The sequence below is a fragment of the Lissotriton vulgaris genome, chromosome 4_1 (assembly GCF_964263255.1).
Source record: "Lissotriton vulgaris chromosome 4_1, aLisVul1.2, whole genome shotgun sequence".
Lineage (NCBI taxonomy): Eukaryota > Metazoa > Chordata > Amphibia > Caudata > Salamandridae > Lissotriton > Lissotriton vulgaris.
The window spans coordinates 1838949734-1838975952 of NC_141691.1; the positions used below are offsets into that span (position 1 = coordinate 1838949734).

The 26219-nt window shown below is 48.7% G+C and overlaps 1 protein-coding gene across 1 annotated transcript in view; it reads left to right on the forward strand.

Annotated features, from left to right (window-relative positions):
- The window catches only part of SLC30A8 (solute carrier family 30 member 8), a 482505-nt gene that overhangs the window by 271622 nt on the left and 184664 nt on the right, over positions 1-26219 (forward strand). Inside the window, exon 2 of the mRNA XM_086967033.1 lies at positions 19364-19566. Within this exon, the coding sequence (XP_086823159.1) occupies positions 19364-19566 (203 nt within the window). The remainder of the gene's footprint in view (positions 1-19363; positions 19567-26219) is intronic.

Here is a 26219-nt window from a genome sequence, read left to right on the forward strand (position 1 = left end):
CACCCCCCTGACGCCCCTCTGTCCCCCGGAGTGCGCGGGCGCTGCCCGCTGAAGCCAGTGCTCCGCCTGCCTCCTCATCCACCTGTGTGCTGCACCGAAGTGATTCGGCCCCCGCTTTGGCCCCGCCAGCCCCCGGGTCACTTCCTGACTGCTGTCCCCTGGAGCTGTTGCATCGCAGCCCTCTAGCTGTGTCCTTTGGAGGGGCTGCACCATTGCTCTGCCTTACCGGGCCCTTGCGACCTCTGGACCACGTGGTCAGGCCTCTTCCACCTGTGGCTGCTGTGGCCTGCTGGGCACCGCTGGACACCTCCCAGGTCCAGCGGATGAGTGTGGTGGCCTCTGTGGCTTGGCGGGAAGGGTAGGGGGCTCGTGGGCCATTCCGCCTGTCCTGGAGTGCTGCGGGGAGGGCGCCGGGTGCTTGGCTGCCTCCTGGCCGCTTCGCGTGGGTGCCTGGGCTCGGAGCTGTGAGCGGCGTGCCCCCCCCCCGAATCCCTGCTCACTATTGCTGCAGTCTGGTGCACCTCCCCCCACCTGGTGACAATCCGCTTTCAGGGCTGCGTGGGAGCTGCATGGTGCTTTCTGTGCCCTACCTGCCTTTGCTCCTAATTCTGCACCCTGTTCAGGAGCTGTACTGCCAAGATTGGGCCCTGGACCTGCTGAGACCCCTTGAACAACTCGCCTGCTCCCTTCTCGCCGCCGCCTAAGCTGGCCCACCTGAAACTGCCACGTCCGCACCTGCAACACCCCTGCTTATTGGTGCTTGCGCCCCTGTGGGCTCACTGGGACTGCTTGCATGCTGTCCTGTAGCTCCGTCTGGTGCCGGACCGCGCCTCACTGCCCTGCTTACCTCACGGGGTCTGCCCTAGCCAGACTATCATCTTCAGAGTGTGGCTGCCTGACTCGGTGGCTAGGTGTGTGGAGTATCGTCGCCCTTGTTCCTCCTAGGGGCTCACTCTCTTTCGGCTTCGGAGGTGCCCTCCTATGACTCGCTTTCTTTGGGATAGCCGGAGTAAGTCGGCTGACTGTATTGTCCTGATCACCAGCCCGCTGGATACCCTGCTTGGCAGCCTCAGTAGCCTGGTGCCTCGGGTGGAGCTGGCCCGGGTCGTGCCATCGTTCACCCATGCTACTTTCCACTTCTGGGGGCTCCAAGTTCTCTCTTCTCTGCTCCTTAAGGTGCCCCTTGCCTCTCCCTGGAGGCGCATTGAGCGGAATCCACCTACCTCTCGCTCCACTTCTGCTGCCGGCTGTCAGGGGCTGGTGGGCTTCCGGCTCTTCTTAACTCCTCTGGGCCACTCCTCGACTGCCGGGGCCTCCCCAGCATGGGGGAAAACCGATCCAAAACAGCCAAAGATCGCCTTCGAGTTCCGAAGGTCTTCTCGCCAGGACGTTGCGGGCTCCGAGGGTGCCGACTCTGCTGTCAACATTGAAGCCTCCCGACCCGTGAGGACGACCTTAAGGCCATCATGCTGGACGTCAAGTCCATGGTGACGGGTATTGCCGCCTAGCTGGACTAACTCTTAGCCCGCTTGGACACAGTAAAAGCCTGTGTCGACTCCCATGACAATCGTATTCTACACGTCGAAACCAGGGCCTCGGACGCTGAGGATGCTGCCACCCACGACCAGCAAAAAACTTCTGCAGATGGACAAGATCCTCGACATTATCCGGGATAAGAACGAGGATTTAGAGGCCCATTCCCAGCGGAGCAACCTCCGCATTATGGGCCTTCCAGTTTCCACAAACCTTTCCAGGATGGGGGAGTTTATGGAACAGCTGATCAAGGACCTATTCGGTGACATCTCATTCTCTGCTTTCATCGTGGAACGAGCCCATCGTTCTCTTGGTCCCCGTCCCAGCCCCGGTCTGCCCCCATGTCCCATCATAGCCAAGATCTTGAACTACCAGGACCGGGACGCCATCCTTCGTGCTGCAGGTGACAAGGACACCATCACCCACCAGGGTAACGCAATCTCCTTTTAACCAGACTATACCCGTGCCGTCCAAGCTGCATGAAGAGAATTCCTCCCAGCCAAACGCACCCTACTAAAGTACGAGGTTTCATACTCACTGGCCTATCCAGCGAAGCTGAGGGTCTGCCAGGGCACAAAATCACTCATTACCTCCTGTCCCTCCCTCGCCTTCTTTCCATACAATTGAGGCTCCGCCTCCCACCCAGACCCACCCCCAACATAAAAACTCTGCCCACCCCCTCCTCCACCTGTTTTTTTTTTGTCTCCCTAGTGGGACTTACCTTCAGTTCCTCCCTGTGGCGGTGTCGGGGAGTCTTCGTGCTGGTTCTCTGCGGCGACGGTGTCCTCAGCAGCGTTCTCCTGGCTGTGTCTCCTCTCCTCGTCTCCCTCATGGTTTGGGGGCGGAGCTGTGACTCGGGAAGCCGCAGCGTTGTTGGGCGGTCCTCCTGTGGCTGGGGCTGTGTTTCCGGGTCGGGCTGTCATGGATGCCTCCTCCCAGACTGCACTCTTCTGGAAGACCTGGTAGGACGGGTTGCTGCCCGTTTTTGTTTTTATTTTTTTACATTCTGCTAGTTGTAATGGGGGTAGGGCCTGTTTTTGGCGGGTTTTCAGGCCGGGGCTGTCATTGGTTCCCGGTTGTGATTTTTTTCCCTTCATATAGCAGCGAGGGGTTTTCTGCCCCTTTGTGTTTCTACCATGGGTTGCAAGCAGGCGTTTAAGCGGAACAATGTGGTGTCTTCTTCCTCTTCCTCCTCGCCTGAGGTTTCTCCTGTTCCCTCCAAGCACCCTCGGTGTCGGGGCCTTTCTGGGGGTGATGTGCCTCTCATGTCCAAGGTGGAGGTGCAGGGCATGATTGAGGCGGCTGTGTCTAAGGCTCTCGAGGCTCGTCCGGTGCCTGCTGCTTCTTCTCATCCACGCTCACTGGATCCTGCGAGGGAGGTTTCCTTGTCGGATGATGACGGTCCTTCTACCTCCTCGGGAGGGAAGTTTATCTCCAGGGAGGTGAGGTGGGATATTCTAGCTCATGTGCGGGACAATTTAGGGTTCCCTCCTTTCCAGCTCGGGGAGACAGATGGGAATCTCTTTCCCCAGTATGCTTCTCCCTCCAGGTTGGGCATGCCCTTTCAGGGTCTGGTCAAGGACATGGTGCTGAGGGAGAGGCGTGAGGTTGATAAGTTACAGGTCCCTCGCTTCCTTCAGAAACTTTACCTTTTGGAGGGGGAGGACCGCTTGCCTCAAGATTTAAAGCTGGACTCTATCCTGGCCACTCTGATTGGCAAGACTGCTATTCAGCCTGAGGACTGTACCCCGGCGGATGCTACTGATAAGAAGGTGGATTCTGGCCTTAAACGCTCCTTTGCTGCTGGGAACCTGGCGCTGAGGGCTAGCCTTTTCTCTGCCTACTCTGCGCAGTCTTTGGGTCAGGATTTCGAGAAATTGGCTGCAGCGGTTCAGGAGGGCTCTGAGTGCTCTGACCTCCTGGCTGCTATGGAACAGCAGGCTAGGCTATTGGCGGACATTTCATCGGATGTTATAAAGTCTTCGGCTGTGTCCACTGGGGCTTTGGTGGCGGCACGTCGTTCCCTCTGGCTCCGGTCCTGGAAGGCTGATCCTGGGGAGAAGGCGGCTCTGTTAAAATTGCCTTTTGATGGACTGGCTCTGTTTGGGGACCATTTGCCTGCCATGATTTCAAAGGCTTTCAAGGAGCGGAAGCATGCCTTGCCGTATAAGGGCAGGACCCTAGGTCTTCCCCGAAGCGTGATTCTCGTCAGTCTTTCCGCAGGTGGTGTTTTCAGCCCCGTTTTTCTCCCAGGCACGCTGCCTCCACTCCTAAGGGCCCTGCCAAGTAGGGTCCCTGACAACTACTGTCGGTCGGGGGTCGTCTTCAGCAGTTTCTTCCTCGTTGGCAGCGGGACGTTTCGGATGGCTGGGTCCTGGACACTGTGGGTCGTGGGTACGTGATAGACTTCCTGCAGGTTCCGCCGGATTCTGGGGTTCGGCTGACTCCTCTGCCTGTCTCCGGTCCCCGCAGGGTGGCTCTGCTGGACGGGGTGTCCTGTTTGCTTGCCAAGGCTGCCATCTGCCGGGTTCCTGTCGAGGAGGTGGGGACGGGGACCTACTCCATTCTGTTTCTGGTTCAGAAGGTGACCGGGGGCTTTCGGCCTGTCCTCAATCTCAAGTGGGTCAACGCCTGGGTTCGGTCGGTGCACTTCCGTATGTTGACCCTTCAGGCCATCATTCCTTTGGTTCAGCCTGGTGACTTCCTGGCATCCATGGATCTCGAGGACGCTAAACTCCACGTCCCTGTTGCCACTGCTTCTCAACGTTTCCTGAGGTTCGCTGTGGGAGACGCCCATTTTCAGTTTTGCGTACTTCCCTTCGGCCTCACGTCTGCGCCCAGGGTTTTCACGAAGGTCCTGGCACCTCTCCTGTCTCTCCTTCATGCGGAGGGGGTTTTCATTCATCCTTATCTCGACGACCTCTTGCTGCATGCTGCGGGGGAATCTCTTTTGCTCTCGCACATCGGGAGGGCCTTGGAGGTTCTTCAGGGACACGGATTTTTGGTGAACTGGGAAAAGTCTTCTTTGGTCCCGTCTCAAGACTTGGTGTTCATCGGGGCTCGTTTTCAGACTTTGCTCGGCCATGTTACCTTGTCCGACAAGCGCCTGGTGTCTCTTCAGTCGCAGGTTCGGGCCTTGATGTCCCGGGAGGCTCCTCCGGCGGTCCAGTGGCTGCGGGTGCAGGGACACATGGCTTCCGTGGTGTTTTTGGTTCCATGGGCTCGTTTTCATCTCCTCCGCCTGGCCAACTGGATCCTGTTGGGTTGGTCACCGGGGTCTCAGAGTCTGTTGTCCCTGCTGCCCATGACGGACCGGATCCGGAAGGAGCTTTCCTGGTGGCTCAACCGCCGACACCTCCTGGCGGGGGTTTCACTGACTCCCCCGGATCTGCTTGTGGTGACTACGGACGCCAGCCTGTCCGGGTGGGGTGCTTGGCTGGGGTCGGAGCAGGTTCGGGGGTTCTGGACACTGCTGGATTCCCGGAGGTCCTCCAACTGGCGGGAGCTGAGAGCGATTGGGCTTGCCCTGGTGCACTTTCAGGACTCTGAGGGAGCATTGGGTGTTGGTTCAGACGGACAATCTGGTGGGGAAGTCCTATGTCAACCGTCAAGGGGGGACCCGGTCCAGGTCCTTAAACTTGATTGCCAGTGTCCTCTTTCGGTGGGCTCAGGTCTGGGTGCTGGGTCTGTCGGCTCTCTACAATCGGGGGTGGACAATGTGAGGGCGGATCTGTTGAGCAGGGCCATTCCGTCGTCTCGGGATTTCTCTCTCCTTCCCGGTGTGTTCCTCCAGTTGGTGGGTCGTTGGGGCCTCCCTGTGGTGGACCTGTTTGCGGATCTGGGGAATGCCAAGGTGGTACAGTTCTGTTCTCTGGGCAGGTGTCCCTGGTCTCTTGGGGTCGACAGCTTGACCTGTCCTTGGCCTCAGGGTCTGCTGTATGCCTTCCCCCCCTTTCCACTGCTTCGGTCCTTTCGGGTGCGGGTCCGGAGGGGTTGTGCTCAGGTGTTGTTGGTGGCTCTCTATTGGCCTCGGGGGAATTGGTTTCCTCTCCTGACCAAGTTGTGTTGTGACCGGGAGTGGGTCCTTCCGGTGGTTCCGTCCCCTTTGAAGTTTCCGGCCCTTCCCCTGGATTCACTCCGGAGGTTGCACCTGACGGCCTGGCTGTTGAGCGGCAGGGCTTGGCTGGGTTGGGGGTTCCTGCCCAGTTGGCGGTTACTTTGCAGGCGTCGCGTAGGTCCTCCACTCTGCTGTCCTATGCTAGGCATTGGCGGGTCTTTTCGGTCTGGTGTGCTGGTAAGGGTGTTGACCCCACGCTTGCTGACCTGTTTTTGGTGATGCAGTTCCTTCAGGATGGGGCTCTTCTGGGGCTGTCGGTGGCTTCTCTGCGGGTGCAGTGGGCAGCTATTCAGGCCTTTAGGGGCTCCTGGCGTAATTTGCAGGATGATGGAGCTCTGATGCCTCGTTTTTTTCGGGGTCTGTTGAACTTGTTTCCCCTCCCTGTTCGGTCCTTCCCTTCGTGGGATTTGCATCTGGTGTTGGATGTCCTGTCTGGTCCTCCCTTTGAGCCCCTTGAGGGTCTCGAGTTGCGTCTCTTGACTTTTAAGACTTGCTTTTTGGTCGCTATCACCTCTGCGAGGCGCTTGGGGGAGTTGGGGGCCTTGTCTTGCAAGTTTCCCTTCTGTAAAGTCTTTTCGGATCGGGTGGTTCTGGTTCCCGTTCCGTCCTTTGTCCCTAAGGTCAATTCGGCTTTTCACCTCAGTCAGGAGGTGATTTTGCCTGAGTTCTGTCCTGCTCCTTCCTCGGCTGAGGATTCTCGCTTCCATTGTTTGGATGTCCGACGGGCCTTGCTGTGGTACCTCCATGTTGTTGAGTCCTTCCGGGTGGTGGACTCTTTGTTTGTTAACTTTGGTCCGCTCGGAAAGGGGTTAAGCCTTTCATGGCCTCTTTAAGTCGTTGGATTAGGTCCAGGTCTTGCTGGCTTACCATCTTAAGGGTGTGGATCCTCCTGTGGGGGTTCAGGGGCGTTCCACTTGCAGTATGGCTGCTACGGTGGCTGAGTTGCAGGGGGCTTCTGTGGTGGAGATTTGTAGGGCGGCGACTTGGTCTTCTCCGTCTACTTTTGTCCGCCACTATCGAATTGCGAGTCTGGAACGTTTGGATAATGTTCTGGGCCACAGGGTCTTTTCCTCTATGCTGGGCCAGGGATGTTGATCTGCTGTGTTTGGGGCACTGTATTAAATTTTGGTGTTCTTTATCACTCAGTTGTCCGTCTCTGTTTTCTTCTGCTTGCTATGTCCTCAATTGTATGGAAGGAAGGCAAGGGAGGGACAGGAGGTAATGCTTCCATTTCTAACGATAATGGCATTACTCCTAGTCCTACTCCCTCGCATTCCTTCGAGGACCCGCACTCCCTCCCTGTGCGATTCAACTGAGTGCTAGCTCGGCTTGTTTACGTACAGGTGGAGGAGGGGGCAGGCAGAGTTTTTATGCTGGGGGTGGGTCTGGTATTGGGAGGCGGAGCCTCAATTGTATGGAAGGAAGGCGAGGGAGTAGGACTAGGAGTAATGCCATTATCGTTAGAAAGAGAAGCATTTTCCCTGACCCCAGAGAGGCCCTGGCATTTGCTAAGAGATTGGACAAGGATGCCCGCTCCTCCCCATCTACATCTCGGAACTGGCCGCCTCAGTGACAACGATTGAGAAGTGCAAACATTACTGGTTCATTGACTTCCACCCCTTCTGAATTATGTCTGACAACTCTACAGCTCGGCCACCCTGCTTCTTTGCAGAGGCGTATTCCTAGCCCTGCCGTGCCCTCACAGGATGATTCCCTTTTCTCCCACTGTTCTTCCCGCTCCTAGTTGTGGGGTCCCGGGGTGGGGCGGGTGGACAACTCCGCCTGTTTGGGGGGTTGGAGTGGGTGCAGGGTGGGTGGGGTTTTCTGGTCTGTGGCTGTTATGCAGGGATGGGGTGGGAGAGTTGGGGGGTAATACGAGGTGTTTTGCTCCTCTATTGAGGAGGCGGCTTCAATTTGACGCCAGGTTGTTGCTCAGTATTGCTTTTACATGCTTCACCATTAACACTACTTTGCTTATTGCTTTGGCCACTCGCTTTTAGTCTCGCAGGCTACGTTCCATTGTGCTTTTAGACTTTCCCTGCTCCTGCTCACTGGGATTGGATTGAAGGTCAACATGTTCCTCTACTGGTCCCTTACTCTCCCAACATGCCACATCTCTTGTGGTCGGTCCTGTTGTTGGAACTGGGGGTCTCTAGTTGGCAGAGGTAGGTACCACTGTCCAAATAGGGACCCTTGCTACTAGTCAGGGTAAGGAGGAAACACTCTTCAGATAGCCCCTGCTCACCCCCTTGGTAGCTTGGCACGAGCAGTCAGGCTTATCGAAGGCAATGTGCAAAGTATTTGTACCAACACTCACAGTAACACAGTGAAAACATCACAAACTGACTCCAGGACAGTTTAGAAAAATAAAGGTATTTAATCTAAACTACACAAGACCGGAACAACAAAAATCCAACATACACAGTTCAAGAATATGGTTTCAAAAGTGTTTTTAAGGTTTCGTTAAAATAATCCAAATAATCCACAGTTGCGTCACGTTTTAGCCAACAGTACCTTTAGATGCAACAAAAAGATCCAAGTGAAAGCTGTAGCGTTGAAAAGCAAGCGATGTGTCACTCCTGAGACCCTGGTGAGGCGATGTGACAACCCTGCTGGACGCAACAGGTGTGTTGCGGTGACTCTGGTCTGTATTGGGAGGGATACAATACCTTGCGTGGATTCCGGTGCACAGGTTTTGGTGGAAGAGGCTCGCAAAAGGTACGATGCGACAATCTTCGGAGCGGCGACGATCTCCGGGGTGGCGACAATGCGCGGCTCACCGTCGATTTTCTACTCACGAGGCCCTTCGATGCGATGGCTCTGCGTCGACTCTCGCAGCAAAGTGATGCGGTCCGCAAGCAAACCGTGCGGCAATCTCACCCGGTGACGACAGGCTCTGCGACGACACTCGCAGCGATGGTAATCTTCCCGCACCGGACTGGTGCGTCCCGTAAACGAAGGATGAAACGACTCTGGTAGCGGCAACAGGGGCTGCGTCGATCTCGGCCTTCATAGAGGCGGCAATTTCCTCGCACTGACGAGGATGCGCTCCGCAAGCGAGCGATGTGATAAACTTTTCAGAAAGTTCTTTAAATCTTGGTGTCTAGCTTCCCAACACAGGTACAACTTCCAGAGGTACCACAACTGACCCAGCACTCTAGGAAGGACAGAACTCCCTCAGCAGAGTTCAGGGAAGCTGGGGATGAAGTCCTTTTGTTCCTGGGACTTCTTAACAGGGAGCCAGCTCTTCTCCAGGCCCTTGGAGACTTCTTCAAGCAAGGGGACACAGCACAAAGCAAAGTCCTTCCCCTCTCCTTGGCAGCAAAGCAAATGCAGGTCAGTCCAGCAAAGCAACAGCAGGACAGTCTTCCTTCTTCAGTCTTCCAGCTTTCTCCTCGGCAGAGGTTCCTTCTTGATTCCAGGATGATCTAATTTTCTGTAGTCAGGGGTCCTGTACTAATACCCCTAAAAGTCTTTGTTCCCTTTGTGCAGGAGGGCTCTGAGCCCGGTCTGAACCAGTTCTGGGTGTTCCTTGAGCACTTTGTTTTCCTGGCTTCTCCTTTCCTTTCAGAGAGAGGGGCAGGGCCATCAGCCGCTCAGCAGGAGGTGGAGCCAGCACTGTGGAAGGGAGGCAGAGCACTATTCAGGCCCAGGTGCTATCCCCTCCCACCACTCAAGATGCAGATTCAGTCATTCAGCCTAGAGCTGACTCAGCCAGCCTCCTGGGGGCTCCCCAGCTCCTGTCACTCTCAAACCAGAAAGTCAATTCACAAACAGGCCAAGGCACACAGAAAGGTCAGACAACTTTCTAAAAGTGCTGTTCTCAAACACAGGATTTAAAAACATTTCCTAAAAGATGTGTTATTAAATTCTGAGTTCAGGGATCCTGCCTTGCTCCTATGGGAAGATATGCTGGTAGCCACTGTTGCCAGCATTCCCAATTATAGCCTATGGGCAAGGTAGCCTTACAATAGTGAAAAACGAAAATGTCTGTCATTCACTACTAGAGCATGTCACCTGCACTAGTACATGCTCTACCTTTCACATACGCTGCACCCTGCCCAAGGGGGTACCTTGGGCCTGCCATAGGGGTGACCAATGTATACAGAAAAGGAAGGGTTGGGCCTGGCCAGTGGTGACACTGACCAGGAGGACATGGCAGTTCATAGACTGCACACAGGCACTGAGGTGGCAGGCCTGAGACACAATTTTAGGGCTACTCATGTGGGTGGCACAATCAGTGTTGTAGGCCCACTTGTAGCATTTGTATCACTAGCCCTGGAACACGCAGTGCACTTTACTAGGGACTTCTGGATGAGACAAATATGGCAATCTTGGATAACCAATTACAATCATATTTTATACAGGGAGCACTTGCACTTTGACACTGATCAGCAGTGGCAAAGTGCCCAAAGCATTTACACAAGCAAAAACGAAATCCAGCACAGAGTCAAATATACAGGAGGAAGAGGCAAAAAGACAGGGGAAACCACGCCAAAGATGCCAGGTCTAACACCTGTGTTGGGCTCTCACTGTTCATTTTAGTGATTTGCGCTCTAGGCCTTCCCTGCCCGTTAGTTGCTTGCGCGCCTCTCCTTCACTGTCCCGATTGCGTATTTCCCCCGTGGGACGATCTGAGGTGTCTGACCCCCTCTCCAGCCTGAGTCACTGGCTGCTGCCCTCCTTCCCTCCTGTTCCCCACATGCGCTATGCTTCTCTGCGCGGGGCTTGCCGCCTGCGCCGCGTGGTACTGTATTCAATACTGCCCCTCTATGGCTGACGTAGTATGCTGGTCCTGGAATATCCGGGGCCTGAATGATCACTGCAAAGCCCGACTGATTCATTCACATTTACAACGCCACAAAGTGGAAATATGTCTCCTGCAGGAGACGCACCTGCTGCCAGGGTCTATCTCCAAACTCCACTCCAGGTACTGGGGGGAATCCCACTCTGCCACCTACTCCTCATATGCCAGGGGCGTCTCTATTTTGATAAGGCGAGGCCTCCCTTGGCAGGCTGACAGGGTGATCCTTGATATGGAAGACAGGTATGCGATTCTCCATGGCTTACTACTTGCACAACCTGTTATGATTGCCGCGGTCTATGGCCCCAATTGTGAGGATGCAGAATTCTTCAACTACTTTTGGACGCAGAATTCTTCAACTGCGTTTGGCATCTCATCTCCTCCTGTGGTCCCGTGGTGATTCTTTGGGGTGGGGACTTTAGTGTTACCCTATCTGCGACTTTGGACCGGTCGGGTTCCCACACGTCTCATTCGTGTGCTGCTGTAGCTCTTTCATTGATTCTAACCGATAATGCTCTTTACGACGCTTGGTGCCACTCCCATCCTGATGTGTGGGACGGCACCTGCTTCACTGGCACGCAGGGCTGTTGGTCGTGTATAGACTTTTGGCTGACCTCCCCGGACGTTCTGTCCTGGGTCTCCGACGTGATGCACATGGCTAGCACCTTTTCTGACCACACGCCAGTTCAGATCCGTCTTCGCCCTCCTCATTCCCCACGACAGGCCTTTACTTGGCGCCTTCCTCCTAACCCCCTCCGGGACTCTGTCTTCTGTGCAGACATCCAGACCGCGATCACCAATTACTATGATCTCAACGCGGGCTCGGTGGAGTCTGCTTCCACCCTATGGGAGGGGTTTAAGGTCGTCATTCGTGGCAAGTGTATTTCCAAGCAGGCAGGCGTCCTTCGACCTATTCGAGCCACTTTGGCAAAGCTGGAGGAGGAAATCAAGGACCTGGACGCCGCCCAGGAGCCGCGCCCCAGTCCCGAGACACTGGTGCAACTGCGTCATAAACACACTGAATTCTCTGATGAGGCTAGACGCGAACTGTCCTTTCTGGGTAGGGAGGGCCAGGCGTGCCGCTATGGTGAGAGGGACCGCCCGGGGCGCACTCTCGCCAACCTTCTACGTCCACCGTGCGCCGCTTCCTATGTTACGGCTTTAAGTGATGGCGGCCCAGACAGGACTACCTCCCAGGAGGACATTAAGTCACGCTTTCTCGACTTTTACTCACAGCTCTACTCTGCTGGCACTCCCCTGCCACGGGAGGACTTCGATCAATATTTTGATTCTATCACACTGGTCTGGTTGGAAGACTACCACCGTAAATTCCTTGATGAACCGTTCTCTAGAGAAGAAATATTGGCAGCCTTTACCCGGAGATAAGGCCCCTGGATTAGATGCCCCGCCTGCCTCTTTCTACAAAACATTCACCAATCTTCTAGAACCACATCTAGCTGCAATGTATAATGACTCGATCAACACCGGTTCCTTCCCACCTTCCCTGCGTGAGGTGCTGATAACCCTGCTTCTTGAACCCGATAAGCCTTCTGACCGTCGCAACTCCTACAGCCTCATTTCTTTAATAAATATAGACAACAAAATCTTTGCCAAATTGATTGCCTCCTGCCTTCTCTTACTTATGCCCACCACTGCCCTTCCTGATCAATTGGGTTTCATCCCCGGAAGGGCTACCTCGCACAACCTCTGTACAATTCTCTTGTTAATGCATCAAATCAATCCCACCCTAGCGGCCGTGGCTGCCTTGCTGGACGCCACAAAGGCGTTTGATACGCTGGAGTGGCCCTTCCGATTTTACATCTTACCCCATATAGGCTTCAGTGACATCTTTCTGCGCAAGGTCAGACTCCTCTATACCAACCCCTTGGCACGCCTCCGCATCAACGGTCAAGTCTCAGACCCTATTACTATCGCCCGAGGCATGCGTCAAGTGTGTCCACTATCGCCCTTGCTTTTTGCTATAGTGATAGAGCCCCTGGCTGCCAGATTGCGGCAGCACCATATCCACAGAGGTATTGGTTTCTCGTCCCGTTCCCTGCTCGTCTCAATGTATGCAGACAATGTTACACTCTATGTTCGTCATCCCCAAGAGAACCTTAGCCCTCTTGTCCGGGAGATCATTTGCTTTGGTGGGCTATCAGGCATCCAGGTGAACTGGAGCAAGTCGGTTCTTTTCCCCTTGACTGATGCCACTGTGCCATTCTCATCCGACTTTCCATTTGTGTGGGCTTCCGGCCCCACGTGCTATTTGGGCATCTGGCTCAGTAGGGACCTGGATGAACTGTGGAGATCAAACTTTGGGTGATGCAGTGGACTGGCTGGAAACCAGGATTCCATTGTGGAGCCGGCTTCCGCTGTCTTTGGCGGGCCGCATCGCAATCGCCAAAATGGTTGTTCTTCCTAAATTCCTCTACTTGTTTTTAAATATCCCCATCCCTCTCACCTCTCATTTTTTTTGCAAATTACGCTCCCTAAACATTTTGTTGGTCTGGGTGGGTAAAGCCAAGAGTAGCTTACGATATCCTTACTCTACCCATGTCTGCCGGCGGGATGGGCACGCCTGACTTCAGGCTTTATGCCCTGTGCGCCCAGGCCAGCTTCCTGCACTTTTGGATCCACCCCTCCCCTTATAAGCCTCACGTCGCTGTTGAGACAGATGTAGCTTCTCCCTGGATTCTGTCCACAGCTTTGTTTGCACCCGCGATGCGCCCTCGGGCCGATATTGACATGGTCGAGACGCTTCTATGGGCCTGGTCTGGCCTGAACCTGCTGTCTGGCATCCCCATGCTCTCTGCTAACTCCGTGCCCATAGTTAATCACCCGGATTTTCCTTCACTTCTGGCCTCCAGCATGTCCAGGAGTGCGGCGCGCTTGGGCCTGACGATGGTGGCAGACCACTATCCGGAGAACACCTTTTATACGCTCCCTGACGCCTCGGGCCACTGGACATGCTCCTATTTTACCGGCTGCGTGCCACGTGCCGGAAGCTGCATCCTACTTTTCCTCAGCCCCGACCAAACATGTCGGCTCTGGATTTCATCTATATCTCCGGGAGCCTGCACAAATTAGTCACCAAATTATATGCCCTCACTCTAGTGTCTGCCCCCATTTCCTCTGCGATGCCCGGGAGGCATGGGGTGCTGATCTTGGACTGACATTTCGCCAGCTGAATGGCTTTATTGCTGTAATCAGACGAAGAAGTTGTCACCGAACTACGGGCTTCGTTTAATCCATTTCAAGTACTTGAATAGGCTTTACCGCACCCCGGTGCAGCTCCACAGACTCGGGTTCACTTCAGGTGATAATTGTGTTCGTTGTGCAGCTCCTGCGGCGGAATTCTCTCATCTTGCTTAGATTTGTCCTAGGGTCTCGGAGTTCTGGCAGGCAGTGTGTTCTGCCATTTCTGACATTACCGGTGCTACGGTCCGCCCCGATCCACCTCTGTGCCTTCTCGGTTTTGTCAAATTCTGACCTGACGTCTCCCGCCGTCTGATTGAGCTTCTGCTGGTCCTTGCTAGGCATAGGATGGCCATGTGTTGGGGTCGCAGGCCTGCTCCCAAGGTTGAGAGTTGGCTGGAGGACGCCTCTCGGTGCCAGACTCTCCTGTCGGAGTTCTGGGATTTAATGCCTGCTAGGTCCTGACCTGTTGACATCTGGGGTCCTTTGGTTACCTACCTTCTTCCCATTCCCACCCTAGTGACGCTGCCTCTCCCGCGCTCCCCGCCAGCCTTGGGTCCGCGGCTGCCGCCGGTGCTGGTCAGTGACTGCCTCTCCCCCTGCAAATGGCGCCACTGCCCCTTTTTCCTTAGCCCTTCACTGCTGACACCGCTTTGTCTGTGTTTCCCCACGAGGGGGGACCTTGATGAGATGGATCTGTGACATTATCCTCATGATTATTTACTGTGTCGACAGTTGACGCCTATATGAAATGGAACGCTTGACGTGCTTTCTGTTTTGTATATTGCACTGCGATGTTGCACGATGTACTGTGTCTGCCTTGATTTATCTCAATAAAGGTATTCGGAAAAAAAAAGTACGTTGGTGTGTGAGTGGCTGTACGGGTGAATGAGTGGGTCTATGAGTGATTGTATGGACATCTGAATGGTGATGTAAGCAGTTGTGTGGGTGTTTGAGCGGGTGTGTTAGTCTGTTGTATGGGTGAGTGAGTGACTATGTTAAGAGGCTGATGGGAGGAGTGAGTAGGTATGTGAGTTTCTGAATGTGTAGCTGTGTGAGTGGCTGTATGGGTGAGTGAGTGGTTTTGTGAGTAGCAGTAAGAGTGAGTGAGTAGCTGTGTGAGCGAGTGGCTCTATGGATGAGTGAGTGGATGTGTGAGTAGTTGTATGGGTCTGTGAATGGATATGTGAGTGAGTTTATAAGAGGCTATATGGGGTGTGAGTGGGTATGTGAGGCGTTCTATGGATGATGTCATTAGTGATATCATTTGAGATGTCATCAGTGATGTCACTGACCATGCCACGAGTGATTTCATATGTGAGGTCATAAGCAGTGCATTGCAGGGGCGTAAGTTATAGTTAGCTCAGGTAAATATAACTGCTGAATTCCTATGGTTTTGTGCTTGTGTAACCTGAGCCTAATTATAACATCATAAACACACAGAGGATCTGACGGGATGGGCACAACCAATGATATACTACTCCCTGTTCATAATTGAACCTCACACAAAGTACATCTGCTCAATAAAAGGAAAGAGGAACACTGCACACAATTATGTTGTAATGTTTATGTAGAACAATGTATTATGTAACTGCTTGAAAAGAGCTTCTTAAAGGACTGGAGTCCTCACTCACCTGAAGATGACATCCTCACACCAAGGCCACAAGATTCTTGGTGTGGGCTACAACTCCCCTAAGAGAGAGGGGAAGCTGAGGTGTTTTGCAATAGTAGATAGTGAGTGAAGGGGAAAGTGCAGAGAGGATAGTGAGTAAAACTGTCTATATAAGGCCAAACAACCTTTATTCAGTGGTCATCTGGGACAGGATTGAAAAGTAGACCAGGAGTTATCAGCAAATATACCCACAAATAGTCAATTTGTTCAAAACCAAAAATTGATAGAGAATCAAAATACACTGACCACCAAATGATTTGCCTGTTACAAACATTGATGGACCGTATACGTTGTGGGTCCACTGTTTGTCTGCAAGGAATAGACAATACAAACATTAATAATGTCAAAGCAGGGCAGTGCCCAGTGAGCGAACTCTCGTAATCATCTTACCTATACTGGGAAAGAAGAGAATCCTCTCTCAAGCCATAAGGGAGATGCCACTGTTGCATAACTAAAAAGTGAAACAACCAAGAGAGTGAGAAAGACCAACCCATGAATCAATGGCATATTCACACGAAAAGCCCCACATGACATGCATACAATAAAGAACTACAATATGTAAATGGAGAACATACAGCAAGTATGTAAACGTTTATTAATGTTAAACATATATGCCAAGGTTTTACAGTTAAAATAGTATACTTTCTGTACTACTAAGGAGTGAAACTATTTCCAACATATATTATGTGAGTGGCTGTGTGACTGTGTGTATCTGTTTGTGAGTAGGTGTTTGAGTGGCTATATGGGTATATAAGTAGGTGTGTGAGTACCTGTGTGTACTTGTGTGGGTCCATTAATGGATTTGTGAGTGGTTGTGTGGGGTGTGAGTGGGTGTATGAGAGGCTGTATGGGATATGAGTTGTGTGTGAGTGCATCTGTGAATGATGTAATTTGAGATGTCATCAATGATGTCACTGACCATTTCATGAGTGATGTAATATGTGACATCATAAGCAGTGCATTGTGGGGGTGTAAGTTATCACTTATAATTCACTTTCACTGGTTTTGTATGAGTAAAATCTGGGCCTAACTACAACACCCTGTAACCTTTTGTTTTTTTCAGTGATTTCTAAGGCTGTTTAAATTCTATTCCCTATCTATAATGTCCCTGCATCCTTTGTTGTTTTTCAGTGACATTCTACTATTTTGTAATGTTATTTCCTAACTGCAACCTGTAACATTTGAGCCTGAGTGTGTGAGTGAATGTCTCAGTGGGCGTGGGTGTGTGAGTAGAGTGTGTGTGTCTCACTTGGTTTGTGAGTGGGTGAATGAGTGTTTGAGTGGATGTGTATCTGAGTTGTTCTGTGAATGGGTGCATGAGTGTCTGAGTGGATTTTACCCCGTTTTCTGCTCATTACACCATATGTCCCCCACAGTGGGGCTGCTAAAATATGTTCAGAGGCCCACCCCCTTTCTAAAGCACTCTGAAAATTCACCACCTGGTACAATACTGGTTGGGAGATGAAGTCCCCTTAGCTACTGATGGTCCTTGTGGGCCAAGAACTCCAACTGTTGCCACCAGAAAGTCCCCCACAGCAAGATTATTGAGAACCCATCGGAGGCCCAGCCCCCTTTCTCATCCACTCTGCAAACGTGCCTCCTGATGCACTACTGGTAGGGGGATGAAGTCTCCTTGGCGGCCAAGAACCCCTCCTATTACCAGAAGTAAGTCCCCCACAGCGAGATTGCTGCAACCTCATCAGAGGTTCCTCCCCCTTTCTCAACCACTCTGCAAACGCTTCTCCTGATGCACTACTCGTTGGGAGATCAAGTCTCCCTTGCTACTGAGGGTTCCCTCTCTTTCTGATTGTTTCACACCTTTATTTTCACTCTTTCTGCTCTATGCTGACCTTTATTCGGGCTCGTATCTGAGAGGTGGTGGTCCCTGGGGCTTTTATAAGCCCTCGGAGGGGGCACCGTGCATTACAGAAGTGTAGGAATGCGCTTTTCTTTCCAGCCAGAACTGCAGATCCAGCACTACTTCCAGTGAAAAATTCCCCCCTAAAATGCTTTTTTGCCCCATCCAGGGTGCCTACGGGACCCCTTCAAGATGCATGGGGGGTCAGGGTATTCCTACCCTACCAACTTCTCTTTTTTTGTGTTTTTTTTGGGACTCTGCTGAAACTGAATCCCAAGAAGGCTGCCAACACTTGCATAAAGTGTATTTGCCACTCCAGTGTTCGCAACTCCCCTGTATACACTATACTGGATGCTAATCCAGTCAACGCTACTCCTCCGTACTCAACTACAGTGTACGCTGCTCAACTATATGGTATTCCACTGTATGCTACTCGACTATACAGTATTCCATTGTATCCCACTGTATGGCAGTCCACTGTAGGCCACTGAAAGCTATGCCAAACTACTGTACAACACTCCATTCTGCGTAATTGCATTGGACGCCACTGTATGACATTCCAGTTTATCACACTGCACTGTGCACCACTCCACTGTACGTCACTCCACTGTATGCTAATCAACTGTATTCCCCTCCACTGTCCTCCACTACACTGTATGCTATTCCACAACTGCAGCAGCTGCAGGTAAAAGCTGCGGGCGGTGGGACCAGCTGGAGGGGATTTCGAGATACGACCACAAAGGGAAATTAAATAAATAATTTTCCCTCATGGTCCTCTCTCGAAATCAGCCCCCGCCAGCCCCACTGCTCTTACCTGCAGCGGCCGTGGCTGCTAATCTAGAGTATGGCACTCCACTTTACAACACTTCAGTGAACGCTATTCCACTGTATGGTATGAGGCACAGAGTCAGACTGATTTGCATATGGCCATGTCTGAACTGGGGTGGCAGAGTGGGCTAAAGAGCGGTGATGGATTAAACCCAGATCAGTTGACTGGGGGTGAGTGCTTGTATTGTCAACACTCCTTCCATCATTTCCTTTGGTTTTTCTTTATTCATAACTTGCCCCTTCTCTTAATTTTTATTGTTTTTTGTAGCACTCAGCTCAGGTGTTGTCTGCCTATCAGATTTCAGCATGAGATCAGGAGGGGTTGCAGAGCCTCTGCGTCCCTTATATATACAAATTTGGGTTTTGGTTAATATCCCTAAAACTACTAAATGAATGTGCACTAAATCACACATAGGCACTTCCCTGGACCAATATTTACTCTCCTGCCAAATTTGGCGGAATTCTCTTCAGCAATTCGGTCTATGGCTGCGCCTAAAGTTCTAATGGCAATTAACATGGACTAACCGCGTGTTGGGACCCCCAAAGTGAGCGCCTTATTAGTTTTTACATTTTTGCGAAGATTCGTCAAACAACGCTAAAGTTATTGTCAAAACAAAAAACACTCTTCCTATGAAAACTAAGTCCTAACTGTGACTACCTAGTAGGTGATATAAAAAAAATAGATAGATAGATGGATACATAGATCGCACAAACAGCGACCATTCTGTCTAACTAGTTGCAAATACTGTGTTGTTTATAATTCGTAGGATCTCAACTTTCCCGCCAAAGCCGACTTTCAGCACCAAAAGATTGTGAAGACCAGAAAAGAGTAAAAAACATACATGTGTGGACTAAAGGGAAATTAAAGATTTTTTTAATCTCACCCTTCATCGGGGCCTGGATAATTTAAAGATTCCTCCACAAATACACCTGAGTGGAAAAAATACTGTCCATGCAAATAGAACACTAGCTCTACAGTGCCAGGTCCTTTCTGGCAAATCACTTTCTTTGAAATCTTTGTGTTTCAAACCTTCTTAAATATATTTGCCAGGATTATGAATTCTCTTCAATAAGAATGTCCTTGAGTTCCAAGAATTATATGTAACTTTTTTTGCCCCAGTTCACTTTACTGTTCATTCGTCCCCACTTTTATGCTCTTCATGTATTATTTTACATTCTTTGCGACCTGCAACCTTCTGTAGTCCAGCCGAAGATTGAGTAATTTATGCACAATAAATAATTACAGAAATTATACATGATATGAATACACTTATAGTATATGCCATGCAAAGATTTTACTGGTTGATTAATTATTATAACCTGATATTTTTTTATTTCCATTTGATTTTCTAGTTTGAATGTTGGCAGTGAATTACATGAGAAAGAGCTGATTAAAGAAAAGACCAATGAAGACACCCCTCAGTCCATTGCAACTTACCACTGCCACAACAACACCAAAGCCCACGAGGCCAGACAGAGGGAGAAGAGCACAGCCAAGCGAAAACTCTACATAGCTACAGTAATTTGTCTGTCCTTCCTCATTGGAGAGCTTGTAGGTAAGTACACTTTAACGTACTAAATGAACTTTTAAGGGCCCATTGACAAACTGCATTTTGTAGCGCGTGAAGTAGTACTAGAGTAGTACTACTTAATTACCACAAAATGCAATTCACAAACCTATAAGTGGCAATCTCCTCCTCTTCAACATTTACTGAGGCAGAGCCTACCACATGTAAATGTACTACATAGTAATAAATGTGGGAGGGGCCATAGGGAGTGGTTGGAAAGAAGGGCATACTTACTACTAAATGATAGCGGTTTAGGGAGAAGTAAGGAGGGGTTTTGAGAGTGCTAAGAAGGGGGTTAGGAAGGGATAGACACCCATCCCCAAAATAGTATGCCCATTGCTATTAAGAAACTCCACTTCTAAAGTTACTACAGCCAAAAAAGACCCAAAACAGTAGTAGATGTTCTCCAGCTCAGACCTGGAGTAAGTACAGCACTACCCATGGCCAAGCCCTGTTACTGCATCACCCTCCCATAGAAAATCATGGAAGCAGGGACTTAAAATAAAACCCCATAGGAAATCATGTTAAAATAAATTAATATATATTGGCTTTTTAAAAATATGTATGCATTTATTGTAATATTAAAACAATTATATGTGAGAAAAAATATTATTTCATGATAACATTTTAATAATTACATTTTAATTTAAAAATAAATGTAACTTCAATTAAAAAAAATACTTTACATTAATTCTAAACTTTGTAAAAATATTTTTTTATTGAGGTTTGAAGTAACATACAAAACAAATAGCATGGTTCCCACACACATACAGTAATTTTGGCACTTGCATTTACATCTATATGTTAATATTGACCACCTGCATAGCGATCAAGAAAAAAACATCATAACATCAATGACTGCAGCCAATTAGCAATGTATGTTTAGGCAGTTGAAGGAGGTTTGTACCCCTGAAATAATTGAAGAAGTTAATATCCTTATTGTGAAGTTTCTTTATTTATTTTCATTGTTACACCTCGTCACAGTGAAAAACGGACAGAAAAATAGCCGACACATATTTCGCCCGGTGGCCGGAAGACCGAGGGCTTTTTCAAGGCTGAGGAATAAGGAAACCCACAGATATACGAGCAATATATGCACCAAAAGTGCAACATCAGTGATTAGATTGGGTGAAACCCCGGGGGCGTGGCTTGCGCGCCGCTTCTGCATGGCGTGTTGCGCTTGAGCTCCGAGGCGAGTTCGTCCCGTCGAGCGATTTTCTCCACTTCTTGCTGCCCTTCTTCGTGGAAAAGGCAACCCTCATCAGCGGAACATGCGGAGAGCTGATTGATGCCGTTTTCCTGATGGTTTGCTCAGCGGCTACATGATTTCTGCCTCACCCTTCAAAGGCGCTCGCATTCCTCACGAGCGGCCGCCATTTTCCCGCTCTTGACGTTCCTGTCATTTTACTTCAGAGGCGCCGCCGTGGATACAAATTTGCAGTGCCGCTTGACTTCCTAGTGCGTTTCTTCCATGAGGCCTACTATTGGTAACGTTTTTGCCTTTTTTATGTTATTTCATTGTTGCTTGGCTGGTTTTTAAGCTGCTCGCGCGCTGGCTTTTTTCTCAGAGCGCTTCTTTCATAGAGGTGTCGACATTTTTTCCTAAGAACTCAATACTGTGCTCCCCTGCTCTGCACATACTTTCGCCACTAGTAATATCTTTGCGCACATTGGACTTGGTTTCCTATATCTATTTTTGTGTGTCATTCTGCGCAACTTCTGTGTTCCTATTTCCCTCAAGTGGTACTCTTGCAGTCTACTACTTCAACACTGCAACTATGAATCGTTCTGCGACCACCAAAGACTCAAAAGATGTTGGCACGTCGCTGAAAAGGCTTAAGTCAGTCTCTCCGACGCCCGAGTCTCCTCAAACAGACACTGCTTCCACGTTGGACACGATTTTAGCGCGCCTTAATGAAGTACATGATATTGCGCAGTCAACCAAAACTAACACAGACTTGTTACAAGTGGAGGTGTCTGCTATCAGAAATGACTTTAAAGCCCTTTCTCTTCGTGTATCAGCTACAGAATCACGTATCAGTTCTGCAGAAGATGGTATGCAAAAACAGTCCAGATCTCTCACCCACTTGGAGCGCTCCATGGCGGCATTGCGAGATCTCACTGAGCAGGAGGACCGTAATCGTAGATCTAATCTGTGTATTTTTGGTGTACCGGAAGATTCAGAGAAATCATCTTCCTCTATGATAGAGTTCTTATCTCATTGGATTCCGGACACATTACAAATATCATTCCACAGAGAGTTTGAGATTGAAAGAGCACACCGTGTTCCAACGTTTCGACCCAAAGCAGCAACCCAGCCAAGAGCAATCATTTTTAAGCCTTTGCGGCATCAACATACTGAGTTGATTCTCTCTCATATGCGGAAAGTTAAACAAGTCAGCTGGGATGGCCATCGCATCTCCATTTCCCAGGACTTTGCCAGAGACACGGTTATAAGAAGGAAAGGCTTCCTGAATCTTCGGAAACGTCTCTCTGAAATGGGCATTCCTTTTTCTTTTTCTGGTCCTTCAAAATTTCGCATCACTCATAAAGGTCGCTCTAGAATCTTCGATGAGCCAGCGGATTTGGCTACATTCTTGGACAACCAGTTGGAGATAGAGATGGAAATCCAAAGAGCAACTTCGCAGTCCCCTGGTTCTTCGGGAACTTGAACTGTTTCTTGTTTGTTTCTGGATGTATTTTTTCTGGGTGCCTGCTCCCTTCCTCTCTCCAGTTAAGCTTATCTGTCGGTCTTTCCTTCTAGCTATGTTCGTGCTAACTCTGTTCTTCTTTTCTCCATGCTAATCTCGATTTTATCTTTCTTCCTCGTATGTTACTTCTCTATCTTATTCATAGTATTTACTCTATGTGACCACTTTTTTGTCTTTCCAATGTTTTCTTCTCTTCTATTCTACTCCTATCCACATTCTCGCTCTTTTATTTCTTATCTGTCGTCCTTCTCTGTTCCTCCTGATTACTTCTTCAAACATTTACTTCCCTTTTTCTATTACGGGTCCTTTTCTCTATCTTTTTGTATACCAACTCTCCTCTTTTGCTACATTTCTGTTCCTTTACATCTCTACTTTCTTCCTTCTGTCACTAAGCTTCATACTCTTATCTTATACAGTTATAGATTGTTCCTTAATTATGATGTTTCTTTTAATATGTGTATATTATATGCCTTGCATTTATCTACTGTTTAGGATTTACATTATATACTTACTGTGTCATTACTTATTTTACTAATCTTACTTATTATACATATATCTACTGCTAAGATGTTGGTATATTATATTTGGCGTCGTTATCTCTTCAGTATTAGTTTTGATATTTCTTTTTCTTGATCTCTTATTTCTATTCTCTCTCTCTTTTATCTACCTAAGATGCTGTTTTTCGACAGTTCCTTTCTCATACATCTCTATTTTCTTACTTCTGTAATTCAACTTCATAGTATTGTCATATGCAGTTATAGGTTGTTCTTTTAATATGTTGTTTGCTTTTACAATATGTATTGTATTCTCTTCGATTTTATATACTATTTAGGCTTTATCTCATATAAGTATTTTGTTGTTATTTATTCTACTACTGTGGCGTATTATAGTTATTTCTCTCGCTAGGTTGTTGTTACCCTATATTGCAGTGTAGCAAGCTTTCATTATCAGTTTTATTATTTACATTATAACGATGTCTTCAGGCATTATTTGTTCCTTGTTACCAGTTTCGATTTTCCTGCTATCAGCCGCTTTATTTGAGTATTGGGCTACTGTTTTTACCCACTTTTGCTCCTTGTACGGGTCCCTTGCTCGCCTTTTCCACGTTCTCCCTTGCATGATGTGGGTCTTTTTTAGACCTCCCCTCCTGCCTCTTTTCTATCTCCTTTCTATTCTCTTTTCATCTCTTTTTTCTCTTTTTTTCTCCTGGTTCTCCCACATGGATGCTCCCTCAGTATTTCTTTTGTTTAATGGTTGGTCCCTTGTATTTATGACATGTTTTCTTTTTCTGTTATCAGTGTCGTCTTCTGTTTACCCCTCTTTTTTTATATGCCGGGTTTAAATGTGTTATCCCTTAATGTTAAGGGTTTGAATCATCCGGTGAAGAGGTCGAAAATTTTGGATTATTGTAAGTCTCTCTCTACAGATTTGGTTCTTTTTCAAGAGTCCAAGATCACCAATAGAGAAGCCTTGTTTTTGAAGAAGGATTGGGTTTCGGATGTTTCTTGCTCTGATGCCTCTGGCAAACGGAATGGGGTTGTTACTTTAATCTCGAGGAACTCTGGTTTATCAATAATCTCTTCAAATCATGATTCTGAGGGTCGGTGGCTGTTATCTAAACTGTCGGATGGTCAGCACGATTTATATGTTATGAATATTTATGCTCCGAACGTTGATGATCCAACTTTTTGGAAATCCATTACCAAAACATTGAATAACACCCCACATGCTGGTAATCTCATTGTTGGTGGCGATTTTAACTTACCGATGGACCCTCTCTTAGATAGGAATTCTTCATTTCAGTTTCGTCCTCCTAAATCCCACAAACAAATGCTTAACATGTGTTCCATCTCTCATCTTCACGATATCTGGCGTCTCCATAATCCCACTGGTAGTGATTTTTCTTTCTTCTCTTTGCCTCACTCCTCCTTCTCTCGTATTGACTATCTCCTAGTTCATTCTTCTCTTGTTTCTTCTTCTTCCTCTCCGCTTATACACCCTATTTTGGTCTCTGATCATGCTGCGGTCAGTTTTACGTTATCATCCTTTGCCCCTAAACCACGTTCTTGTTCATGGAGATTAAATACTGAAGTGTTACATGACTCTTCTCAGGTTGCTGAATTTTCTACAGCTATAGATACTTTTTTCCGTGAAAACGAAGGTTCTGTATCTTCCCCGATCGTTCTCTGGGACTCTTTTAAATGCACTTTCCGGGGTCAGGTCATTAAATGTATGTCCAAGCGTAACTCAGCTATTAAAAAAGAACTTACAGATTTATCTTCTGAAATCAAAACTCTTGAAGTTTCCTTCCGGCATACTAAAGATCCGGCTTGCTTACAACAAATAAAGCTACTAAAATACAAATATAATACAATTGTTACTAAAAGGGCTCATATTGGTGTCCAAGCACAAAAGTCCAAGAAACTGCTATTAAAAAATCGGGCTGGGAAACTTCTGGCTGCTACCTTAAAATTTCAAGATTTCTCTTTTAAGTCCTCGCAAATCTCTTCTATTACGGATCACACCGGCGCTAAAAAATTCCAATCAGAGGAAATACTTGAAGTTTTTCGCGACTTCTATAATACACTATATACCCCTTCTAACCAATCCTCTTTCGACCAATGTCAAGATTTTTTAAAATCGATTCCGATTCAGTCAGTCTCTGAGGAAGATCGCTCTATTCTAAATTAACCTATCTCTCCCGACGAAATAGTGTCTGCGATCAAGGCCACCCGTTCTGGTAAGGCCCCTGGCCCTGATGGCTATCCAATATTATTTTATAAAACTTTTCTCCCTTCGATTGTCCCTAAGTTACAATCTGTCTTTAATTCTTTTGTTCAGGATGGATCTGTCTCTGGTTCGGCTGCTGAAGCCACCATTGTGGTGATCCCGAAAGAGGGGAAAGATCATTCGGATCCTAAAAACTTCCGTCCTATTTCTCTCCTAAACATGGAAGCAAAGATTTTTGCTAAAATCCTGGCTAAAAGGTTAGAATCCTTTATTCCCCATCTTGTACATCCTTCCCAAACTGGTTTTGTAAAAGGCCGTCTTGCAAGGGACAATATACGCACTTTCTGTCATATTATTGGTGCTGCCAAGCGATCTCAACTCCCTGCTGCGGCCTTGGCCCTTGATGCGGAAAAGGCCTTCGATAAGGTTTCTTGGCCATTCCTTCGAGCTGTCTTATGCGCGCATAACCTTGGAGATTCTTTCATTAATATGGTAATGTCCTTATATTCCCAACCCAAAGCTAACATTAGAGTTAATGGTGCTACGTCTTCGTTTTTTAATCTTCGCCAGGGCACGAGACAGGGATGTCCCTTGTCCCCACTCTTATTTTTATTATCTATTGATCCTCTTCTTCGGTTGATTGACCTACATCCTGATATAAAAGGTTTTTCTTTTGGTTCTCACTGTCTTAAAACTGCCGCATACGCGGACTATGTTCTTATTTTCTCGGATGATATCGCCTTGGCCATCCCTGCTATTTCTGACACCATCTCCTTGTTTTCAACGGTCTCGGGTTATACCCTAAATAAGGATAAGACGGAGATGTTCCCTTTGAATGCCTATTGTTTTCCTGCTCATATGGGTTCGGCTGGCTTTAAGTGGCAATCTAAAAATCTGAAATATCTGGGAATTTATTTCTGTTCTACTCTTCATGCCACTGTAGCTTATAATGAATCTCAGACTCTCCTCAAAGTTCGTCGTCTTTTGGATACATGGTCTCCAAAACATATCTCATGGTGGGGTCGCTTACAAACTTTAAAAATGATGATCACACCGATTATTAATTTTGTTTCCTCCATGCTTCCGCTTAAATTGTCTGATTCCTTCTTCCGAGAAATTGATGTTCTAACATCTAAATTTCTATGGAATGGCAAACGAGCTCGTTTGGCATATAAATATTTGCGTCGACCCTGTGACATG